The sequence below is a fragment of the Anopheles nili genome, chromosome 3, assembly GCF_943737925.1.
Source record: "Anopheles nili chromosome 3, idAnoNiliSN_F5_01, whole genome shotgun sequence".
Classification (NCBI taxonomy): Eukaryota; Metazoa; Arthropoda; class Insecta; order Diptera; family Culicidae; genus Anopheles; species Anopheles nili.
This window is the reverse complement of record NC_071292.1, coordinates 38,914,533-38,936,395: the sequence shown is the minus strand read 5'-3', so window position 1 is coordinate 38,936,395 and position 21,863 is coordinate 38,914,533. Positions and strand designations below refer to the sequence as shown.

At 36.4% G+C, this 21,863-nt stretch overlaps 1 protein-coding gene across 1 annotated transcript in view; it reads left to right on the top strand.

Moving 5' to 3' along the window:
- LOC128723330 (longitudinals lacking protein-like) overlaps window positions 1-19,638 on the top strand; it is a 35,070-nt gene extending 15,432 nt beyond the window's left edge. Inside the window, exons 7-8 of the mRNA XM_053817057.1 lie at window positions 14,723-15,418; window positions 17,713-19,638. Of these exons, the coding sequence (XP_053673032.1) occupies window positions 14,723-15,418; window positions 17,713-19,211 (2,195 nt within the window). The 3' untranslated portion in view covers window positions 19,212-19,638. The remainder of the gene's footprint in view (window positions 1-14,722; window positions 15,419-17,712) is intronic.
- The last annotated feature ends 2,225 nt before the right edge of the window (window positions 19,639-21,863 follow it).

The following is a 21,863-nucleotide window of genomic DNA, read 5'->3' as shown; positions in this document are numbered from 1 at the left end:
AAAATAAGTATCTCACTTCATTTAAATCATCATTCTTCCTTACTCTTTGTACTCCTACATATGGTTATAGTTTCCTTTTTTTGTATTATTTTCTATTGAAAAATATACTATCTTTTGGCTAATTCCGAGAAAGGTATTGTCGGAAATCAGGCACGAATAAGCATACGATAATTTGAAGCTTGTTTCGTTTAAGGATAACGAAAACCATATGTTTGAATTATTTTGAATCATTTTGAATCGATATGTTTTTGGTGTGTGATAGCGTGAATATGAGTGCGTGTATTTTTGCGCTTCTAACGTTTTCCAAAGAAGGTTACCAGTTTCTTCGAAAGCAACGTCTGTTTTATGCTTCCTTAAAGATAGTTTAATTTTTGCTAGCTTTTTACTTCTTAAAAAAGTTATTGAAATTAATATTGGAATTGTAAAGTAAATTTAAAAAAAATTGAAATTAAAAAAAATTGAATCAATAGTTCTAGATTTCGTTCAATTTTAAATCTTAAATCGAAATGAAAAAAATATTTATTTAAAGCATTGAAGCGCGGAGCAAAGACTTTTTTCGAATCCAAAACCTTCTTTGTAAGATGTGAATGATTGTATTCGTTGAATGTGTGGCAGAGAGAATGTTTTTGTATTGACTGCCTAGAATGATTGCCTGAAGTTTATATCCACCCATGACAAACTCGGCGTTGATGTGTAAAATTCGCTTTGTTTTGTTGGAAAGAAGATCAAGTCGATGTTGACGACGTACGGATTAATTTTGCCTGCAAAAAGAGACGAAATGTGTAAGTATAATAGAACATCAAAGATATTAGTTTAATAGACAAGAAATTCTCCTGCACACGGTTAGAATGGCTTCGACCATCAACAGCTATTTACTGATTATTGATTGAGTTATTTATTGAGAGTAAGGAAAAGATTATTTTATTTTTTTGTGTGAAAATCAGAAAGCTAAACAGAAGATCATCCAACCTAGATGACATTGAAGGAATTTTATTTGGATCTATTGCAACAGATGTTATCTAGAGCATAAAATAGTTGTGTTAAATAAAGTTACATGCAAATGATGCATCAAAATTTGACCTTTCGCCCATGGCAATAAATCTTTCATTCGGCATGTAATTTATATTGTGTGTCGTTATGAATTTTTAAAACACTGGTTAGTCATTTCAGAGACAAAACCTTTTCGCTAAAGCATGATCTTTGTCATGTTTCGCTATGGTGGATGTGTGCTGGAGAATTTAAATATACGTATCAGAGTTACTTGAAGGGAGGTAAAATAATTAAGGTAAATTTATGAGCATGGGCGTCATTTTGCGTGCTCTATGAATTGGAGTTCAGGAAAACGTGTTTAATGTAGCTACTTCAACGACGCTTGGCAGAGTTTTACCAAGTGATGGAATATAGTCTTATGTCACGTATTCGATTTGCTGCAATGTTGTTGTGTTTTTCATTGCCGATGTGTTGAACGAAGCAAATGGTAATTGGACAGATTTTTATGTTTAAAATTTATATATACTTAGGTCGTAAATTGTGTCGCAATTGATGCCATCAGTATGCAAATTTTCCATCTGCCAGCAAGCGAAAACTAGGGTTGGTATGCCTAATGACGGTGACCCGACCTAGTAAGGAGCGCGCGCGACCATAGCATTTATTCAACTCTAATAATAAACAAGCGCCGGCCTACACCACCTTCCTTACATGTTTTTTTTTAATTTGAAAGTATTACGATGGGTGTGTCAGATTTAGAGTCCAATGGAGAAGAAGCCTGGCAAATGTATGTGGTTGTATCCATTGCCTGGAATTGGTGTCACCATCCTCTACTGATCTGATCCTGCGGCGTGGTTATTGCACGGCGCGAAGGAAGCCAAAATTTATTACTCATTATTGTAAAATCAGTTATTGCTTCGAGAAGTGGTAGAAGGTGTATGCTTGCTGAATATTATATTATTATTATTAGAGAAGAGGAATGGTGTGCATTAAGGTCAGCTATTCATATATTTTATGCTGTCCGTTCGTGAGCAGCGTTGTAGAGATATGGTACATTTTAAAGCATTGTAACATTGAAACCGAAATGATATGCCTCCAGCAGTCGTCGTGGTTGTGCCATCTATCGGTTGTGTTGTATATACTATGCCTTGTGATCTTGATTGATTGTAAGACGTATTTTTTCACAAACGAACATGTACGTACCATTTTTTAGATTGTACGTAATTGAGTTATCGTTCATAAAGATTTCTTAATTAAATACAGGGTTAAATTAACCCTACATCAGTTCCATTGAATACAAATTATCGTTTTAATGATTTTGTGTTCAGACAAAAAGTAATAATGTTCGTAATGTTTTGAAGAATCAATCGGTACGGTGTGTCCAGAGCAAAGCTATTGTTTTAAAAGATTCGTTCGTTGGCAGAATTACTAGTAGATTAACAAATAGAACTGAAGTCATGTTCAAGGATCCTCTAGTGCAACAATAAACTAATCATAACAATTTTTAGAAAAATACTAAATTTGTTGTCTGTGTATTCAGTGGATATATCAAAGCAATATCACATTGTAGAAGATTTGTTTTGAGGTTTTAATTGTCGTTCTGTGTCATTTCATCAGTAATATATTTTCTAATTATTATTTTACTTTTGGTTAAAAAAGATTGTATGAAAACTAATCTTGGAATTGATAATTTTTCAATTGGAATTTTTGAAATTTGTTAGCCCTAAGATCAGAGGTTTTATAGAGATCCTTGATATATGTTGCAAAACGCGCTGGACATTGTTTTCCACGCCTTGTTTTATTCATCATGCATTATTTTGGCAGTGGCTTTGCAATAAATGTCCATAACATTTTGTTTTGATCCTCATAGCGCCATTTTGTCGTTTTCGAATTTAAGTAAAACTCGCTCATTTGAAATCACCTTCGGATCTCGTTAATTCATGATCATCGAGAAAAACGTACGCGCGCGGCAATGTCGGATTGTACTTGTTCGACTTGTTGAACTTTTCTTTTTTCATTAGTTTCTTCTTTAATGCTTAAAAGTGTTCAACTTGTACGCCATGGTTGTGTGCTTTGTTGAAGAATGTATGCTTTTGTGCAAGCTTCTTGTTAGTTGCTTTGCTTGAGTTTATCCCTAAAAATCTGATAGAATTTCCGATCTATTATCTACATTCTACTGTCCATTTCACTGTTCCTTGTTTCTTTGCCTATCATATCTGTTAAAATAGGTTCAACTGGCGTGAGGGAGGAAATAAATGGAGTTCTTCATTCACAGTTGTTATTAGTTATATTTATTTTTCTTTGTGTTTTGAGCTTGTCGTAGATTCTACAAGTTATAGAAAACATTTTTCGACGCCATTTTGAAGCAGTCGTATTTAATTGTTACTGTATATTTTTTATTGAGGGAGTAAATTGTGGAAATGTAAGTCGTTGTTTAATCATATCGTTAACTCTCGACTTTTCGATGTAAAAATTGTTAAATTGTGTGGAGGTTTGTCAAAATAAGATCCGACATATGTCGGAGGTTCCTTTTTTATTTTACCTTCAGTATCTTAAGCAATTCTTGCCTTCGTATGGTTGGGACTATATGGGGTGTACTTGAATCCTTAACTTTGAGTGTGATTTGACTGCGTTCACCTTGAGTAACAATGTTAGTTGTCGTACGTTCGACTTCACAAACCATTAGCGCGGTCTATTATCCCATAACTCGCTCTTCTCTTTTTCCACGCCGACGATCAATTTGAAATATTTCGTGTCGATGGAAATCTACTTTCAGCGTTGTGCATAACATCCAACTCATCGAAACCAACCTCAACAGCAATGATAGCGTCGTCTTCCTGTATCATGTCACCTGTATGTGGCCTAAGCAACATTTGTCCGCGTACTAGTACTCAACGTCTGCTAACCGCTACGTTACGTGCCGCGGCTGCCGTTGCTGCAGCATCGCAAACCAACGTTCCAGCATCTTCTTTATCATCAGTAAAATCGTTTTCATCGTCTTCGGTTGGTGCAGCATGTTGTAATAGCGAGGAATCCATCTGTGCCGGAAATAATAATAGTGACGGAGTTGTTGGAGATTGCAATAGCTATGCGACAGTTGGTGCCGTTTCTGTAGCTACGTCATCACATTCGGCCTTGCCATCATCCGGGTTCAAATGTCCCCGATGTCCACGAGCATACGCACTGTCCTATACGCTTGAGCGTCACATGAAATATGAGTGTGGTGTGGCCAAGCAATTTGGTTGCTTCAAATGCGGCAAGCGGTTCTCGCGAAGGGATATTCTGAAGGCACACATATCGAACACAAGATTGCACTGTGCTGCTGCGGTAGCTGCTGCTGTAGCTGTGGACGATAAAAAAAGAGAGGTTGATGATGTTTCCTTCGAAGACGACAGCTTTAGTGTTAAATCCTCCGCTAGTTCCTAAGGACGTTGTTACATCGTCGTATATCGGCAGTGGCTATCCTCCCATGCACGTTAAATGCTTAAAACAGTAACGTTTAGTTTTTCACAGCAGCACTTACTTGGATAAACAAGTTTGGTTGGTAAAAGTGACAACATTCCGGGATGATACAGTGCTTAAATATTGTGAGGCAATTGGACTTCGCATACTTACCGATAAAATCAAGACCAAAAACGAGAAGTTCAATAAGCTTCGTTTTGTTTGCTATTCTAAGAAGGGCAAAAAGAAAACTGTATTTGTTGAATATTCAATAAAAAAAGTTATGCAAAATTGGAATATTATGATCTTAATATTAGTAAGCAAAGTGTGTTTATATTACTTTAGTTTTCTAACGAATTATTCTGGTGGTAATGAGTTTAAAATTTCCAGGAATAAACCCAATGTTCACGGGCGATTTGCTTTAGAAGAAGACAGGCATAAAAAAGACCTAAAAAATTGCAAATTTCTGTTAAAAAAACAGATAGTTTTTGAAAACCGTAAGATTGACAAGATTGCGGCATTTTTTTTGTCTTCAAATGCTGCTAATGTAATAAGGTATGCTGTGGTAGTGTTACTTATTGGCTCTGTATGGTTGCATCTTTTTATGTATTCACAAGCATTTTCACTTTTCTTATGACTGTTGGCAAGAGAATCATGTTATAGATAATTTTGATATCCCATGTATGTGTCCTCTTTTATGTCTTAAGAAGACTCGATATTGCTCGTTTTTCATTTAACTTTAATTGATATGTTATTATCTGCTAACTAAATGGTGAATTTTCTTCTTTCTCATTATTTGCACTCGCTGTTCTCTCACTTGTGTTTGGTATATTTATTTTATTTGTTTTAATTCTTTCTGGTGGACGTAGAAGCGTGGGTGTCTGTGTTGCTGTTAGAATTTGGAATCCCTTTTCATCGTCACACACGGCCTTTTTTAAACGCCTTCAATTAGATTAAATTTAAAATGGCGTTTTGCAAGAGACTAATTGAGAGAAATATACAGAGGCAGATCAAGAGAAAGAGAAAGAGAGGAAGCGATATATAATATATATTTATATATATATGTGTATAAATGCATACATAATATATATTTGTGTATATAGCGACAGTAACATATCTTGCATTGAATCGCCCAATGAGAAATAATTGGTTTCCCAGATGGGTGTATATACACGTATTTACACAGACCCAAACGAATTGAAAGTATCTTATGCTTATATGCTTAAGTGGGTCCTGTTTTATAGTTTGATTTTTTTCTTTGATAGGTGCACTTGCAGGCATGATGCTGTCCGCCTACAACCACCATCATCTTCCAATGCTATCTGACGACGTAGTTCGAATGGCTCCCCCCGAGGTGCTGTTGTTATCGTCGTTATCCACTTCCCCGACGTCATCTTTATCGCAACAGCAGCACCATCAGCAGCAGCAACAGCATTCGCGAACATCGCTAATGATCGCTTCCTCGTCTTCGGTGCTTGCTGATGATGGTTGCTCCAGTATGAGTGTTACCGCATCCGCTGCAGGAGAACTTGGGCGTTTTAGTTCCGTAAAATGCTTTTGTCGTGATACATCGAATTCATTGCCTCATGAGAGCAACGATCAGGCTTCCTTGCCACAGAATCAGCAGCACAGTTGTATGTGTTCTTCTGTGCTTTCTTCCCCTACTGTTGGTGCCAGTACAGTCAGCCGAGTTCTTGATCCTTTAGAACTTCGTCCGAGCATTGGATCCCAGCAAAAACACCAAGGGGTTATAAGAGGGATTAGTTTAGGTGTTTTGTCTTCCACCCCTTCTTCTTGTACGTCCAAGGCTGATGAACAATCGGAACGAGCGTCCATGTCCACAAGGACCAATGTGACTGGAATGCATCGTGCGCGTGAACAACGAGCCTCTGGTCGCATTTGTAGTAGCGGGAGAATAACGGTTGCGTCCGGATTGATGCTGCACTCTAGTATCGGTGTGAATGATGATGCTAATGCTGCCAACAGCAAGCGCTTCCGTTGCGAATACTGTTCTTTTTCGTGCTCTTGGCGCTATGATTTGAAACTGCACCTCAAGCAAAAGCACGGCATTCACAAAAAGAATGTGTAGCTGTCTTTCTTGAGGAATACTTGTGCAGGTTCATAAGTTTATGTTGTTTTTTAAATTATTGTTACAATTGTATGTTCTCCGGTGCTATTCAGTTTCTTCAGCCTAGTAAAGTGGAAATTTAGTATGGATTGTTTTAAAACTGTTCATTAGTATATAAACTCTGATTGATTTATGAATGAGAGAAAGAAAAAAAAATTAATAAAAAAAAGTCAATGAAACAGAGTTTAAAAATTATAATACTCTGTTTTCGGCACTGTAACGCGAGCGACGTTCCTTTGTCATTGTGTCCGTTATTTCGTTCTCTTACGTTCGTTATACTGGGGCTTTCTGTTCGTTGTCTTCTTTTGGTTGTCAAATATTCAAATATGTTCGTAGGACACCGGTATTGTAGATCGTGTCAATTTCAGTAATTGTTGAGGGGGGAAGCGAAAAACGATTGTTAGAGCATAATTTTCTGTTTCGTCAATAGTATAAGTCTATAGTTATACATGAACTAGAGTAGATAGTTTACCTTCATTGCACGGTGTACAAAATTCTTGTGTGTGTCTAGACTTCCCGCTCCGAAATGAATGTAAAGAGTGAGGAGATACAGTTCATGGTTAGGTACTGTGCTCATGATATCAGACCTAGGCGAAAACAGTGTGTAGCTTAGTTTTGTATTTCATTTTACTTGTATTGATTTGTTAGTTTATATGTTTTAGATTAGCTTAATTTGATTTTTGTTTCATTGATTTTTTTTAAACTTTACTACTGTTATTACTGTTATTAGTTTGTGTTTGTCGTAAGGAATCACATGCCTATGGCTTTGAATTATACCGGAATGATTTAGCAGTCATTAGAGTCAATACAGTACCCATATGAGAGATAGTTCTAAAGCAGCAAGCGCCATAGTAGTTAATTAGGTAGAGAGCGCGTGTAGTCAAAGAGAAATACAATCCAACATCGGTTTCGTAAACCTTTATCATTTTCGCCATTTTCTTCAATATCGATGGTATCATTTCGTTCTTTTTTCTTCTTTCTCCTTCTCTGTTCGGTGCCTATCCTATTCCGGTTTTGTACGCAATCATTTTCATTTGATGAACATTTTTTGTTGTTATATTTGTGTACGTGAATTGATAATTTTGCGTACATGTTCATCATCATCACCACCCATCATCAATTATCACCACCGTCATCATTGCCGTTGTTGCCATTGTCGTCGTCATTCTCAACATGATCATCGTCATCATCATCATCATCATGAACGTTGTTGCAATTAAAACAATCGTGCATAAATCGTGTTTGTTGGGAAAATTTAGAATACAAAATGTCCAACCTACTGTACAGCAACTTTCTGGACATAACTATGCAGCGGTTCCGTTGCTCGGTCTGTGACAAAAGTTACCTTCGCAAAAGGCATTTGCAGCGGCACATGCGAGATGAGTGCATCGGAATACCTCCACGGTTCAGCTGCGAACACTGCGATTCCAAGTTTCGGCGCAAATATCATTTGGTGCGCCACATGCTCTCAAAACACGGTATCCAGATGGAACCGGGACCGATAAAGCTGGGGAGCGGAGGTTCTGCTGCTAATGGTGGAGGGTCTGGCAGTGGGACTGAGGGGGACGAGATCAAATATGTCAAACTAGCGGCGGAGGCAGGAAACAGTGAGCTGGCAATAGCAGCTGCCGCTGCAGTAGCAGCGGCGGCAGCAGCCGGAAATGGCAAAGGAAGTAGGCACGATGATGGAGGCGACGGAATGACGGACAGTAGCGATGCAAAATTCTCTGTCGATGCGCTTATGGTGAAACAGGAAGAGATCGAACCGGTTAACTCACAGTCGACAATGTATCAGAACTTCAAGAATCTGTTCTTGGATTACGCTCTCAAGAACGTGCCGGCCCAGATGCAGTAGTAGAGCGCAAATACTAAGGAATCATCAGTGAAGGCAAGCTGGAGTTGTGTGCCATTTGAGCTATGTATAAGATTTATATTCCGCATTTGTGTCCCCATTGGTTTCCGTTGCTTTATGGAAGGGTGATACCTGCTCTGGGTAGCTCATATACACATTTGAATTAATTATACATGATCGGTTAGTTTCCCATTTAAGGATTTTATTTGTGCCATGGCCGCTTTTATTATTATCTCATCAAAGAACGGTGAATGGTCGTTCTTATAAAGATTTATTAAATTAAAATAAGCCTAAGACAATGTTCATCGTCCGTTTGAACATCTCGGAAGTCGATAGCGTTTCTTGGGGAGATATTGTTTTTTATCTGAAGACTCACTTTTTTTAAATTTGACACGTCACTTAGGTGATACGAAGTGAAATTATTTCGTGTGTCTGTATTTAAGCAATGTTTCATGTTCAAAGGCAGTACCAGTACAATATTGTACATTTATAGAAGCATTACATCCACCGCATACCAAAAGATCACCAAAACAAAATTTGCCTTGTTAAAAATGTCCTTCAAAGTCATTGGAGTGGTAAAAGAAAAACTAAAAACTTTTGTTGATTAAAGTAGATAATACAACAAGCGTATTTTTTTCTATACAATACAAAGTTCTTCAGTCCAGACCAAAATGAACAAAATATGCCATTTTTGTAGATTGTAATTACATCAAAGAGTAGCGTTTAGGAACAGGAATAAGAAGTACAAGCGAACGAAACTACAAGCAACAGTATATGGAAGAGTAATCCGAGGTTCAAATATGTACGAATTTTGTTTAAACATGAATTCTCTGTTTTTCTCTTCTGTAGATTTTTTAAAAAGCATTCACATTAGTTATAAATTAGCGGCGCTTGATTTGACTTGATTGAAAACCCGGTTTAGGGTTTACATTCATGTAAAAAATAACATTTGTGGTACGTAAATAACTAAATCGTGTGTGAAGCGATCGGTAAGATTATCAGGGCACACTGGCGTAGGAAGAGTTACGCTATACTTTATTAGATGCAAGTCTTCTACTTCATTCAATCCTTCTACAGCTACTCAGGAGAATCTCAATATCAGTTAATCTCTCATTTTTCGCTTTAATTTAAGTTCTAATATTTCAATTAGTTAACTAAGAGTCAATAATAGCTCTTTAGCGAGATTCGTTTAGTTTCATTTTCTTTCTTGACGATAAATGATATTGTAGAGTTAATTTTGAGGCTGAATTAATGCAGGAAGCTTTTCTTTAGTAATACTGCGTTCCCACTCCCACTGCGAAGATGAGAAACCATACCAATAAACATGAGCCAAATTATTTTACGGTTAAACGCCTAATGTAACTAACAGTCAAAAGGACGACGTTTTTATTTTGTTGTGGATTCTAATTATGCTTGATTAAAGAGGTCTGGATTGTTGTCAGTTCGTTTTTCGTTTGCCGTTCTCCTTTTGTAAGCTACTATTTATCGGAATACTATGTTTTGTATTGTTAATCAATAGTTTTTGGGTTGCAGCATCATCTTTATGTCGTTCAAATTGGCAATTTTTTTTATGTCTGAGTACAGCGCGTGCATAATTTCACAATCATTTCATATGATAAATTTAGCTGCAAGCGTTCTACCTAGCTAGATCTCAACATCATCATAGTAATTAGATTGCCTAAAGCCATCGTATACCAAGCAAATCCTGTCCTGCATAATTCGCTAGCGCGCCAGAAGGCTCGTGTACGTGTGTCCTTTTGCTTCGAACAGCAAACAATTGCAACAAACAATGTGCGCATTACCACCAACCCTTGTGTTGTATGCACGTTGCCTTTGTTGGTGAGTTCGTGTTTGTTAGTGATTTTAGTGTTTATAGCGTTAATACGAGGTTTTTAATTGCGTTGAAATCTCATGTGATTTGTGTTCTCTCCTACTTACTCGCTACTTGCTCGTTAGCTAGCAGCGAATGCTAACAGATGGTATCCTATTTCCGTTGATGATCACTCGACAAAAATAACTGAATTAGGATCGTTGCGCAATCCCTTGCTTCTGAACTGTTTCTATTGACTTAGAAGATCAAAGCCTATCGCAGACACGATCATCATACATATAAGCACGCTCGCACACATACAACGTGTAGTTCAATGTTTATAAAAAAGTTTGATTTCAGTGTTGTGATATTAGATAGTGGACGATTAGCTTTGAGCTAGTTCAATATCGGAAGTTAGCCAAAGTTGAACTTGTTCTAAATGTCTTACATTGTGTCAAATCGAAAACGAATCATTTAGTCCCCTTCATCAATGTTTTCATTTGCTGTGTTTGTGCGCGCGTGTGATATTTTGTGTTATCAAAACTATTTTAGTGTGTTTAAATGCGTGTGTTTGTGTCTGTGTATTAAATGCGTTCGTGATTCAGACATTGATCCTTTTTGCTCGTTTCCAGTCAGTCACTCAAGCAATAGTTCATACAAAATATTTCACCCGCTCATATATACTTATGATTGTGTACGGAATGTGTGCGCAAAACAATATTTGTTGAACTTGGTTCCTCCGGATTCGTTTTTCCCTTCGTGAACATATAGGTGGTTTGAATGCATCTTCATCCACGACTTCATCGTCGTCCTTATCTTCATTAGCTGTGCCGGGAGTAGCGGCAGGTTTTCGCCGCGGGGACACTAGCACGTCCTTGTTCGACGGAGGCAGGCGGAGTCTGGTGCAGCTGAACGAATTGCTGTACGACGTGAAGTTCTCTGATTTGTCTAAGTTTCTCAATGCCGTTGGACGATACCAGTGTCCGCGGCGAGATTGTGATAAAAACTATAAAGACGCCAGCTCGTTGCAGAGACACATCAGGTGAGAAATCAATATTGATGTGGTTATCATTTTTTTCCTCATTAGCACCATAACATTTGGAAAGTTCAATCTCTTGCATACAGTATGTACATCAAATACCACAGATGTCAGTTTGCTAACATTCTGACCACTTGTGGTCTTTTCCTCTAAATTTGTTTGTTTCATTACAGGTACGAATGTGGAGGCATGAAAAAATTTCGGTGTGTTATGTGCGGGAAAGCATTTTCCCAAGGATCGCACTTGAAGCGTCACCTCGAATCCGGTGTGTGCATCAAGTACTACTTCTAGCAGCGTGGGTTGCATCAGCTTTGAATGCATTACTTTGCTCGTAGAACACCTTGTAAATTGTTATTCACAGAGCTGGCGCGTAAAGTAGTGTTGTGTGTGATGGAGCCAGATGGAAATTAACAAAAACAAATGTGGATATTATTTTTTTTCGTTTATGTAAGATTGAGCTATCGTCGACAATTCTGGAAGACGTATCGTTGTAAATTTTTTTTAACGAACGTTTGTAATATTAAAATGTATTGTTCTAGTCAATTTTTAGTTACAGATGTCAGTGATGCGTTCTCGCCGTGATAAAAAATAATTGTATCAAACGATTTTGATGCCAATCCAATGCTTATATATATATATATATATATATATATATATATATATATATATATATATATATATATATATATATATATATATATATATATATATATATATATATATATATATATATATATATATATATATATATATATATAATATATAAATAATATAAAATTATATATATTTTTTTGAAAACTAAAGTTATTATTGTTATTCATTGTTTAGATACTCAATATGTGGAGCAAAAAATGGTAGAGTAGAAGTCAAAGAGAAGAAGAAAGTGATGTGTACAATCTAATAGAGTATAGCTATCAGTTAGTGTGATATTTCCCACCTTTTGTTTGTTGAAAGAGAGAAAATGTAGTGGCGGCCGCTTGATTGTACTGTTAGAAAGAAAAAAACCCGAGGTATGTCTGGATAAAATGCAGAAAAAAATCATACCTAGTTAAAAGTGTGATATGTATCATAAAACCTCATGAGATTGTTGCCAATAATCATTGGTAACAAGTTGTTGTTAAGTTTGAACAAGTAAAAAAAAACAATCTTTTTGTAGGGAGCTATAAAGCTGTCATCTAGAAAAGTTAAAGCCAAAAATATCGAATATTTCTGTAGTTGACTTGATGCAAGTCGGTTGTGTTTCGTGTTGTATGAAAAAAAAGAAGAGAATCATAACAAAATATGTACCAATGTCGATTTATCAATCTACAGTAGAAACCTCAAATACAGGAACAGCTTGAGCTGCGAAACGAAAAAGGAACCAGAGAACTGAAACTAACTAAATCGTTAACTGGTCTTCATACAAGAATATTTCTTTTGTAGTCCCATTTCCGAATAAAATTTAGACCGGTTGAATAAGAAATCGTTTGAACAAAGCGTATCGAATATCCATCGGTCTAGGGTTTGTATAAATTTGCTTGTATGTACTGGAATTGCTATAAAGAAAAATGTGTCAAATATGTGTTTTTTTTTGTATTTATTGATAGCTATTCGTAAAATATTTTTCTAATTAATAACAATGTTTTCTTGTTTTCTTCTATTTTTCGGTATCCACTCTATGAGGCTACACATGGTCTAGCACTTCAGGTGAATTTCTTCTATCGACGCTGGCTGGGACGTATGGAATAATCATTTAATGTTTGATTAGTTGATCCTGAATTGAAGAGGCAGTGGAGTTGGAAAACCAGATGACACGAAGACATTTGTTTAGACTTAGCTGAAACAGAGGGTAACGTTGTATGACCTGACTTTCGAGTTTAGGTTCTCAACTGCGACAGCCATATTTGATAGGCGACTGTAGGCAGCCTTGTCTAGTATCAATTTGATAATCGGCATATTTAAATTTAAATGATGCCATACAATTGAAAGATGGTGTCTAGGTTTCTGATACCAATTATAGAGACAAATGGACATAACGGACTTTATTGATGATTAATTCATTGTGTCTATAAAAGAGCTTAAAAAAGATCATCCGATTCAGGGATCCTACAAGTCATCATATCTAAGAAATCGTTACTAATTAATGATAGTTCCGGCATATTCTACAAGTGTTTAATAAATGTAAATGTTTCATTCATCTGCCTATGTAATATTCATACGCATGTTTCACTTCCGATCACTATGTCATAAAATAATCAATTCGCTTGAGTCACACATGTTAGGTTACCCTCCTAACTCCTTTTCACCATTCACCATCTCTTATGTAGATCGATTCTGTTTTGAAATTCTTCGAAATTACCCTCATGAATAATCTTTTTAATGAATTTTCCTTCTTCAGCTGATTTATTTTCGCTTATCATGATTTAACATGCTATCCGTCAGTCAGTTTTCCTTAACATCATTGAGTAGATAACGTATGCTTGACTATTAGAGTTAATTTTTTGGGCTTGGTGGTGACACGATCCTAGCGAACGGTCGGCATTGTATAGCAACAATATACAATAAATTAAATATAAGAATTGAATTGAGTGTTCAGTCGTACTTGTAAATAATTGTTTATCTCAATAGAAGTTGTGGTTAGTGTATTTAATATGCAGCAGACAATGCGAAACGGGGAGATACTTACGATGAAACTAGAAATGATTTCATATGAAGTAATCTAGTTTTCTCATAATTCATCGTTAATAAGGCGGTAAGGATGCAAGGGTTCATCAAATTGTATTTGTTCACTGAAAATAACTGAATTTATTTCGCTTGCAAAAGATTGAAATAATTTTCCATTCCGAAACTTATTCGAATAATATAGTGTAAAATTTTTCGATTAATCGAAGGGAACATCCTCTGTTCCAATATTTTAGTAACCGGTAATTATTTTAAGCACAAAGGCGATGGGTATGACGTGGTAATTAAGTTATTAACTGTCAGCTTAAGTTTGTGATAGTGCTTGTTATTTTAAATTCTTTGTAATTGGGAGATTACTTCTCCATAGAATGTGTCTGTTCAAACTTATTGTCCGATAAATGTCTTCGAGTGTTTCGTTATATATATTAGCACATTCCTACAATTAAATTCCCATTCATTTGTGTTTGCATTGTATTAGAGTCAAACTTTTGTTTTTATGAAAATAGTCTTGTTAATGGTATGCAATTTGTATGAAAACATATTCTGATAAAATCAAAATACCAGCACAATGGAATTTAGGGATAAAAATAAACTAAACCTTGTCAAAAAGATTTTCTAATGGTTTTTCAGTAACAATGAAACTAAGACAACCAGATCAAAGAATCGTGATATTCTGAAACACGCATAGCATCGCGCACAGTGAATATAACGTAGAGCTGATAGTAGCATTGGATGGATGTTTCAATCTTATTGTTCCTTTACAGATGCCTTCTCTAACGTTCAAACTTTTTTGTTTTATTGCAGGCAGACGCAAGTTAGTGATTTTGTCAAAGAGAGTTGCCGAAGCTAGCAGTTCCTCTGGAGATCCGGGCAGCTTGATGGCGTTAGCTGGCGCAAGCCCTCTTACCGGTGGCAAAAAAATAAAAACTATTACAGTTACTACTTCTGAACCGGCTCTGTGGGTGGATGAAAATGAAATTCCCATTATCACTACTAATCAGGGCATTCGATTACGGCAAACTGAACGACAACAACAGAGCGCAATGATTGCTGGCAATGTAGAGTGTGATTTTAACGGATCGAGCTCCGTTACCGCCACAACTACGGCCATAGCAACACCATTGACCGAACAAAGTAATGATGTTGGATCTGGTTCGCTTATCACACATGCTACACCTGTTGTTCTGAATGACTGTTTACTTGAGAGCAAAAACATAGTAGTAACGAAGAAGGACAACAACTATATTTTATTCACTGCCGATCCTGATGCATCACCGGAACCACCGGTGAGTGCGGGAACCACGGTGATGCTACCCATGCGTAGTGCTACTTTGGTTGCCACCGGCGGTGCATCCACGTCGATTGGTAACACGACGACCATCGCCACCATAATCGACGAGATGCGGATAGAAGATCTGTTGAAGAAGGAAAAGATTATAAAACAGACGGAGCTGCACCCCGATGGCACAACGGCAACGACGTACATATTCGATGAGTGCGGTAATACTACAAACACAAAACACATACCCTCATGAAATCAACTTCTATCTTTCCTATAATACCCGTTCTTGCTCACATACTCTCTCTGATCTCGCGTGGATACAGAGCTTAGTAACCTATATAAATAGTGCAACATACACAAAATATTAAACATTCAAATTTACACGCTTTTACATCGTCTTGTACATTCACACAGTTTTTGGATCTTATTATTTCTGGTTAAAAATCCACTTCTGTTGGCTATTGATAACCTTTTATGGAAGAATAGGAAAATGTAAACGAAATCAGCGTTATACAATATTTTTGCTAGCGTGTCTCATTGAAATCCTTTCTATAAAAAAAGAAGAATGTATTTACATTCATTGTATTTTCAATAATCTCATAACAACCAATTTTTCATTTTGATTATTTTATGTTTATAATTGGTTTATTGTATTGTGTGATTTGGGTGTGTATTTTCGTATTGTATGAATGCGTTTTTAACACCTTGTAATTTTTTTAAATAGTATTCATTGACGGTGAAAGAATTAACATTATTCATGTAAATTCCACCATCATTATTATTGGTACATTTGCCAAATATTTGAATTGTAAATAAAATGCCAGCTGTTTTCGTGTTTGTGCATTTTGTTTCATTTTGAAAACATTTCTTCAAAACATGTTGCTTATTTATTAATGTGATACAATTTTCGATTGGTAATATGTTGTAAAATTTTTATATATGTATTTCTTTCCATATTAACAACATTTTGTTGGTGAATATTAGTTTTTACATGATGTATAGCAGATTAAGATAAAATATCTTTTAATGCCAAAATCCAAGACTATGATGTTTGCATCACACAAATGATGCGTAAAATGGAAATTTATGTCAACCTCTGTAAAGGTATTCTTGGTTGCTAACAAATTTATCATTGGTTGGAATTGGTATAATCACTGGATTCTTCTATAATTTGTGTAACAATCTGTTCTAGAACTTATGAGTCTATGATTTCTGTCATTACTAATTTGCCGTGGGTTTCTTTCGAATTAGTTCATCAGTGAACTTGTGTTGAGATCTCTTCGTTCTTCGCATATCTAATATTTTTTAATATATGGTGGTTTGTTTTCTTTGTTGATTACATTATTTTTCGCTGTATCAGTGGACCAAATAAAGATATTCATCGACGGGGGGATTGTTGTTTATTTTTCTCCTTTTTTCTATTTTCCTCTTAAGTTTCTCCATTGTTGCAAATATTAATTTCTTTGGTGTAATGGTGTTTTTGCCTGGGTTCCTTCTGTAATGGATTTCATTTGTATCTTAGTTTTAAATTAACTCATATACTAAATTGCTTATATGTGCATCATTTGAAAGCAGTGTCGAATGCTAAAAAATTGTTCATTTATTTTCTAATGAAAATCATCTTTTTTTGAGTGAATTTATTTGCGTGATGCGTGAATTCTACTATTTATTTGTATTGAATTTTTTTCTTGTATGATTTTAACGCATAGCTCCATAGCTGTTGATATTTGCTATAATAACATTTATTCCTTTCGGTTAATAAAATTTGTGGTATTACTTCTACTAATCTTAACAATTTATGCTTATCGTAACTATTGGTTTGGCTATCAACATCTTTTTTACTCAGCGTGTTATGTTCTAGTCTTGCGATACTGTTTTCAACCGTATTTTAGGTGAAATTATATATCGTTTGTTATTTTTAACGGGTTGATTATCTTTGTTTTGTTTTACATATGCACTTCACACATAGTTTACACGCAAACATATACAGTTACATACACCTTAATAGAATATCCTTGTTTCAGCGTCTTTCATTCGTCGATAGCGGATTACAGTCTCAGCTTACGTCTCAAATAGGGTACTGACCTGTGTGCTGTAATCCTTAATTTGAATGTTTTGCATTTAATTATGCTGAGCAAGTCCTTGTTTACCACAAACCCAACACGCAGCAACAACAGAGAATCCCTTGTGCTTGGTTGTTTAGATACTTCTTACGAGAAGGATTCTAAATTCTATGTCGAGCAATGAGTGGTTCCGTGTGCGCTATGCGATTGGGGAGTACGTGCATGATATTGCATCCCAACCTCTTTCTTGTATTCTCCTGTATAACGCGAACGTGTGTTTTTGTTTCCCTACAATTTGCTGCATACTTGTAGCAGAAAATTGAATAGCAAAATGAACAAGAGATTATATGATTGTTTATTTATTGTTGTTTTTCTTTCTTTTTCCTCTTTCTTATTCATTGGTATATTTTACCATGCGTGTTGTTCACGGTATCTTTCGGAAAACGTAGATATCCTGCCCATCAAAACGGGAACGAGTACTGTAGCCAAAGGAAATGTCGCACTGTCGTCTGGAACGGCCAGCACGGGAATGGTTGGGAAGAGAGTAACAAGCGGCAATGTATTAACCCCGCCTACCGCTGTATCGGGAGCATCACCAATCAGCAGCTCTGCAGGCTCGCTTATAACGTCTGTTTCAATTCAAAAGCCGGATAATTTTCCCAACGAACTTGTTGTTCCGTCATTGCCTAAAAATGATGGAAGTTCTCGAAAACTAACTCACGCTACGATCAGTGCTCCAGCCAAAACATTTGGTCATCCCCGAATAAAATATTCCCGAGCAAAAAATCCGTATAACATTACGGGAAATACCGCCATGACGTCCTCCACGATAACGATGCCGATTTTGACGATCCCAACCGTAACACCTTCCATCGGTAGCTCCATCACTACTTCTTCGATGCAATTGCAAGAAGTTTCACAGCAGTTAGCACCTCAACCGTCGGCAACAGTTGCTGGGACTGAGCGTCAGCTTTTGAATTTCTCGTTATCGCGAAAATTGGGCCCTGCTGGGCAGCAACCGCTCCAGCATGTCACGATCACTGGCACAAGTGTTGGAGCACCTGGCCTAACGGCGATCAATGCATCAGCCATCCAGCAAATTCCGATCGCGACAGCGATAGGTGGTACGCGTGGTACTTCTATCACCACACGGTATTCGGTTAATGAATATGAAACTTCCGGTTCGAATACATCTCAGAGTGCAGACTTTCCGCAGGGGATGATCGACGACCTTGATTATTCCGTAATCGAGGATATTGATCTGTCAGATGGTGTAGCTACAAACTTCAGCAATGTTGTAGCAGCTGCGGCAGCAGCAGCTGGTACTACCTTAGCTGGTTCTGGTCAGCAGCAGCAGCAACAGCAGCAACAACAGCAAACGACAGTGGCACTCGTAGCAGCGAGCAAAGTTTCGTCAGACGTGGACAACAACGGATCTCAGAGCGACGATGATGATGGCGACCAGGATATGGACGAAGGAGGCGACGATGGAAGCGGTGAACCTGATGATGACGAACAACACATCGCGAAGTACAACACAAAGCTGTTGTCAAAGATGAAGAAGGAAGGAGTAGGTGGCCAAACTGGAGGATCAAAATTATTGAATGCTTCTATGGGTGATAGCAAGTTTGCGTTGCTAGCAAACCCGAACATCATGCAAAAATTTGAGTATACGGTCAATGAATCGACGGTGGTAAGTGATACTGACGATGGAGAGGTTCGTCAATATGTGTGCCGGCATTGCGGCAAGCGATATCGCTGGAAGTCGACATTGCGACGCCACGAGAATGTCGAATGTGGTGGCAAAGAGGCCTCTCATCAGTGTCCGTATTGCAGCTACAAGGCCAAACAGAGAGGAAATCTCGGAGTGCACATACGCAAGCATCATGCCGAAATGCCACAGCTTGAAAGTCGCCGCCGCTCGAATAAATCCCGTCATTCTATTTAACTTCCTAATTAATTCCTTTTATGTAGCCTTCCTTCTGTTCTAAGTTTTCCACCACCATGTTTTATTCATAAAGGTGGTATGTGGATGTGTTTGCAATGCATTCGCCGAAGCAATGTAGTGATTGAAATTATGAGCTCCAGTGGATCATTTTTATCTATAATATGAAGTCCCACTCAAACGTGTAGCCAGGCTTAGTACTACTATATTTGATTATTTTATTTCATTTAGCTTAAAACAAAGTTTAAATGTATCTTTTGTGTCATTTTCAAATTTCTGTATGATTACTAATGATCTTGGAAGAAATGCTAACTTTATCTGTTGAAAGGGGTCCTAAAATCCTATAAATATAGAACAGCTAGTTATTCTCAGTGAATATAATTTTAAAATTTTAACAACATTGACGGGAATTAATATTTTTTTTGTGATTAGCTGCTGAAGTAGAAAATTATGATTCGAATGATTTTGTTTTCTTCCTGGTTCAATAATTTCGTTTTTATTGTTTCTGTTTTCAAGTAGAGCGTTTTGAGCTTATCAATTCTCAAACCGTTTTTAAGTTTGTCCAATTAAATCTTGCACAAGCTACGATACTGAATAAACCACACTTGTATTACATGATAACGTGGCTACATGCATTGCAAATTGGTTCCCCAAATCTTAGATTCCAAACTACGATCCTTGGGATTTTGCCATTTAAAATAATACGTTTTATAAAACGCGTCAGAGCCAAATTTCACCGACTGTCTCCAGCTGCTTGCATTTATCGAATAACTTGTTCGGGAAGCGTCTGGTAAAGGTTATAGTCGCGCTACATTTAGTCTAACGTTTTCTTTTGTCACTATTAAATAAGATCTATAATTAATTAAGTATTTTGTCGTATATTTTCGATATATGCATATACCTATTAGTGTATGTGTGAGTGTGCACTATGTACTAGAAATATCTAGTACTAGTATGTTGGTTTGCATTTTTAATACAGTCTTAGTGCAGCCATTTCGTTTTCAAGCAACGTCATACGGCGCAAACACATGCATTACCGCTTACATTCACTGCAAATTGTTTCTCAACAGTTAATTTTACTGAATAGTTCATATTCTATATCATACAACCATTTTATCCCGTGCGATCTATATTTGAGTGTTGCTTTACAATGTTTAGTTGCATTTGAATACGTTGTTTTTGATTCAGATAGTTGATCTACTTATCGTCATACGATATATACATCCACGACTTTGGCGCATTTGTAGATACAAACGATTACCGTCAATCGTGCTGATCAGTACGGTTATCAGCGGAATGTTTAATGTATTGGTTCAAAGATACTATCGATCTTTGAATTGTATGTGTCATATATATGGTTTCAATTAAATTTGCAATGTATTGAACTGTGCCGCAAAATCGAGAAGCATCTACAAAATAATTCAGAATGTTTGTTTTCAACGAAATGTCTTTTAGAGAAACGTGAATTAAATGCATTTTATGTTTTACATATTCCTTAGTTCCAAGTCATGTACCCTTTCATTTCAGCATAATATGGTACTTTAATAATGTATCAGTGATGCAACACATTGAAACAGAAAACTCTGTAACACATCATTTCTATCGTACGTATCAGACCAGCGGTAATATTTGTTGGTATTTGCAAATTTTGTTCAAAAAGAAATTGCTTGTCCAAATAACAAGAAATGCAAAAAACATCGCAAGAAGTTTATAAATACAGTCTCCTTAATTCTTTAGAGCCAAACAAATAAAACCCATACTTTAACTCTGCTCGAAGATACAGTGCGGCTATACATGGCCATTTAAAAAGAGTGGAAGATAAAATATTAGAAATAGTTGAAGTTTTGGCGATTTGCGATTTAATCACAAAGAATTGTGAGATGCACTTCAAGGAAACAATGTAAAAATAAGGTACATTTTGGCCGAAAGGAATCAATTGAAACACAAGCAAATGAACCAGTTATTAGATTAAACGTGAAGTAATGAGAAATTAAAATCAGTTGTTAGATTGAGACGAATGCAGATTGTTTAGAAATAAGGAGTACAAGTAAAATGCCGAAGTAAAGTCGTGTAACATGAGATGCTAGCTACGTATAAGCGATGGAAAGATCCTTATTTTCTGTATAAATGATTGTCGCACGTGCATTTTATATATTGAACAGAAAAGAAAACAAACAGCAAAACGAAGCCAAATATTGAAGTCATGGACAGGAGGAAGTATGGCTTACGAATGTGTGGATTAAAATGTGCAAATAGTTATAACACGGAAGCAAACGAAGTTAAAAAAGAACTATTTTTAAACTGGTGTATGTTAGAGAAGTAACTAATGGATTCGTAAAATCGAAAAAAGAAACTGATCATGATGATGAAATATCATAATGACGATAGGGTGGAAATCCTTATTGGAATACAATATTGAAATCATACAATACAAACAAATCTATACACCTTCATACACTCAAACAACTCGATAGTGAGTACAAATATGAAAGTAACATAGGAAGAAACAAAACGAAAACAAAGTTTGCAAAGAAAAAAATCATTAGTTGTGAAGGAGAAACGCGAAATTAAAATAACAAGGAACGAACAAATATTTACGTAAGGTTCAACACATCTAAAAAACAAAAAAAAAAAGGAAAAATAAGTTATCAAAAC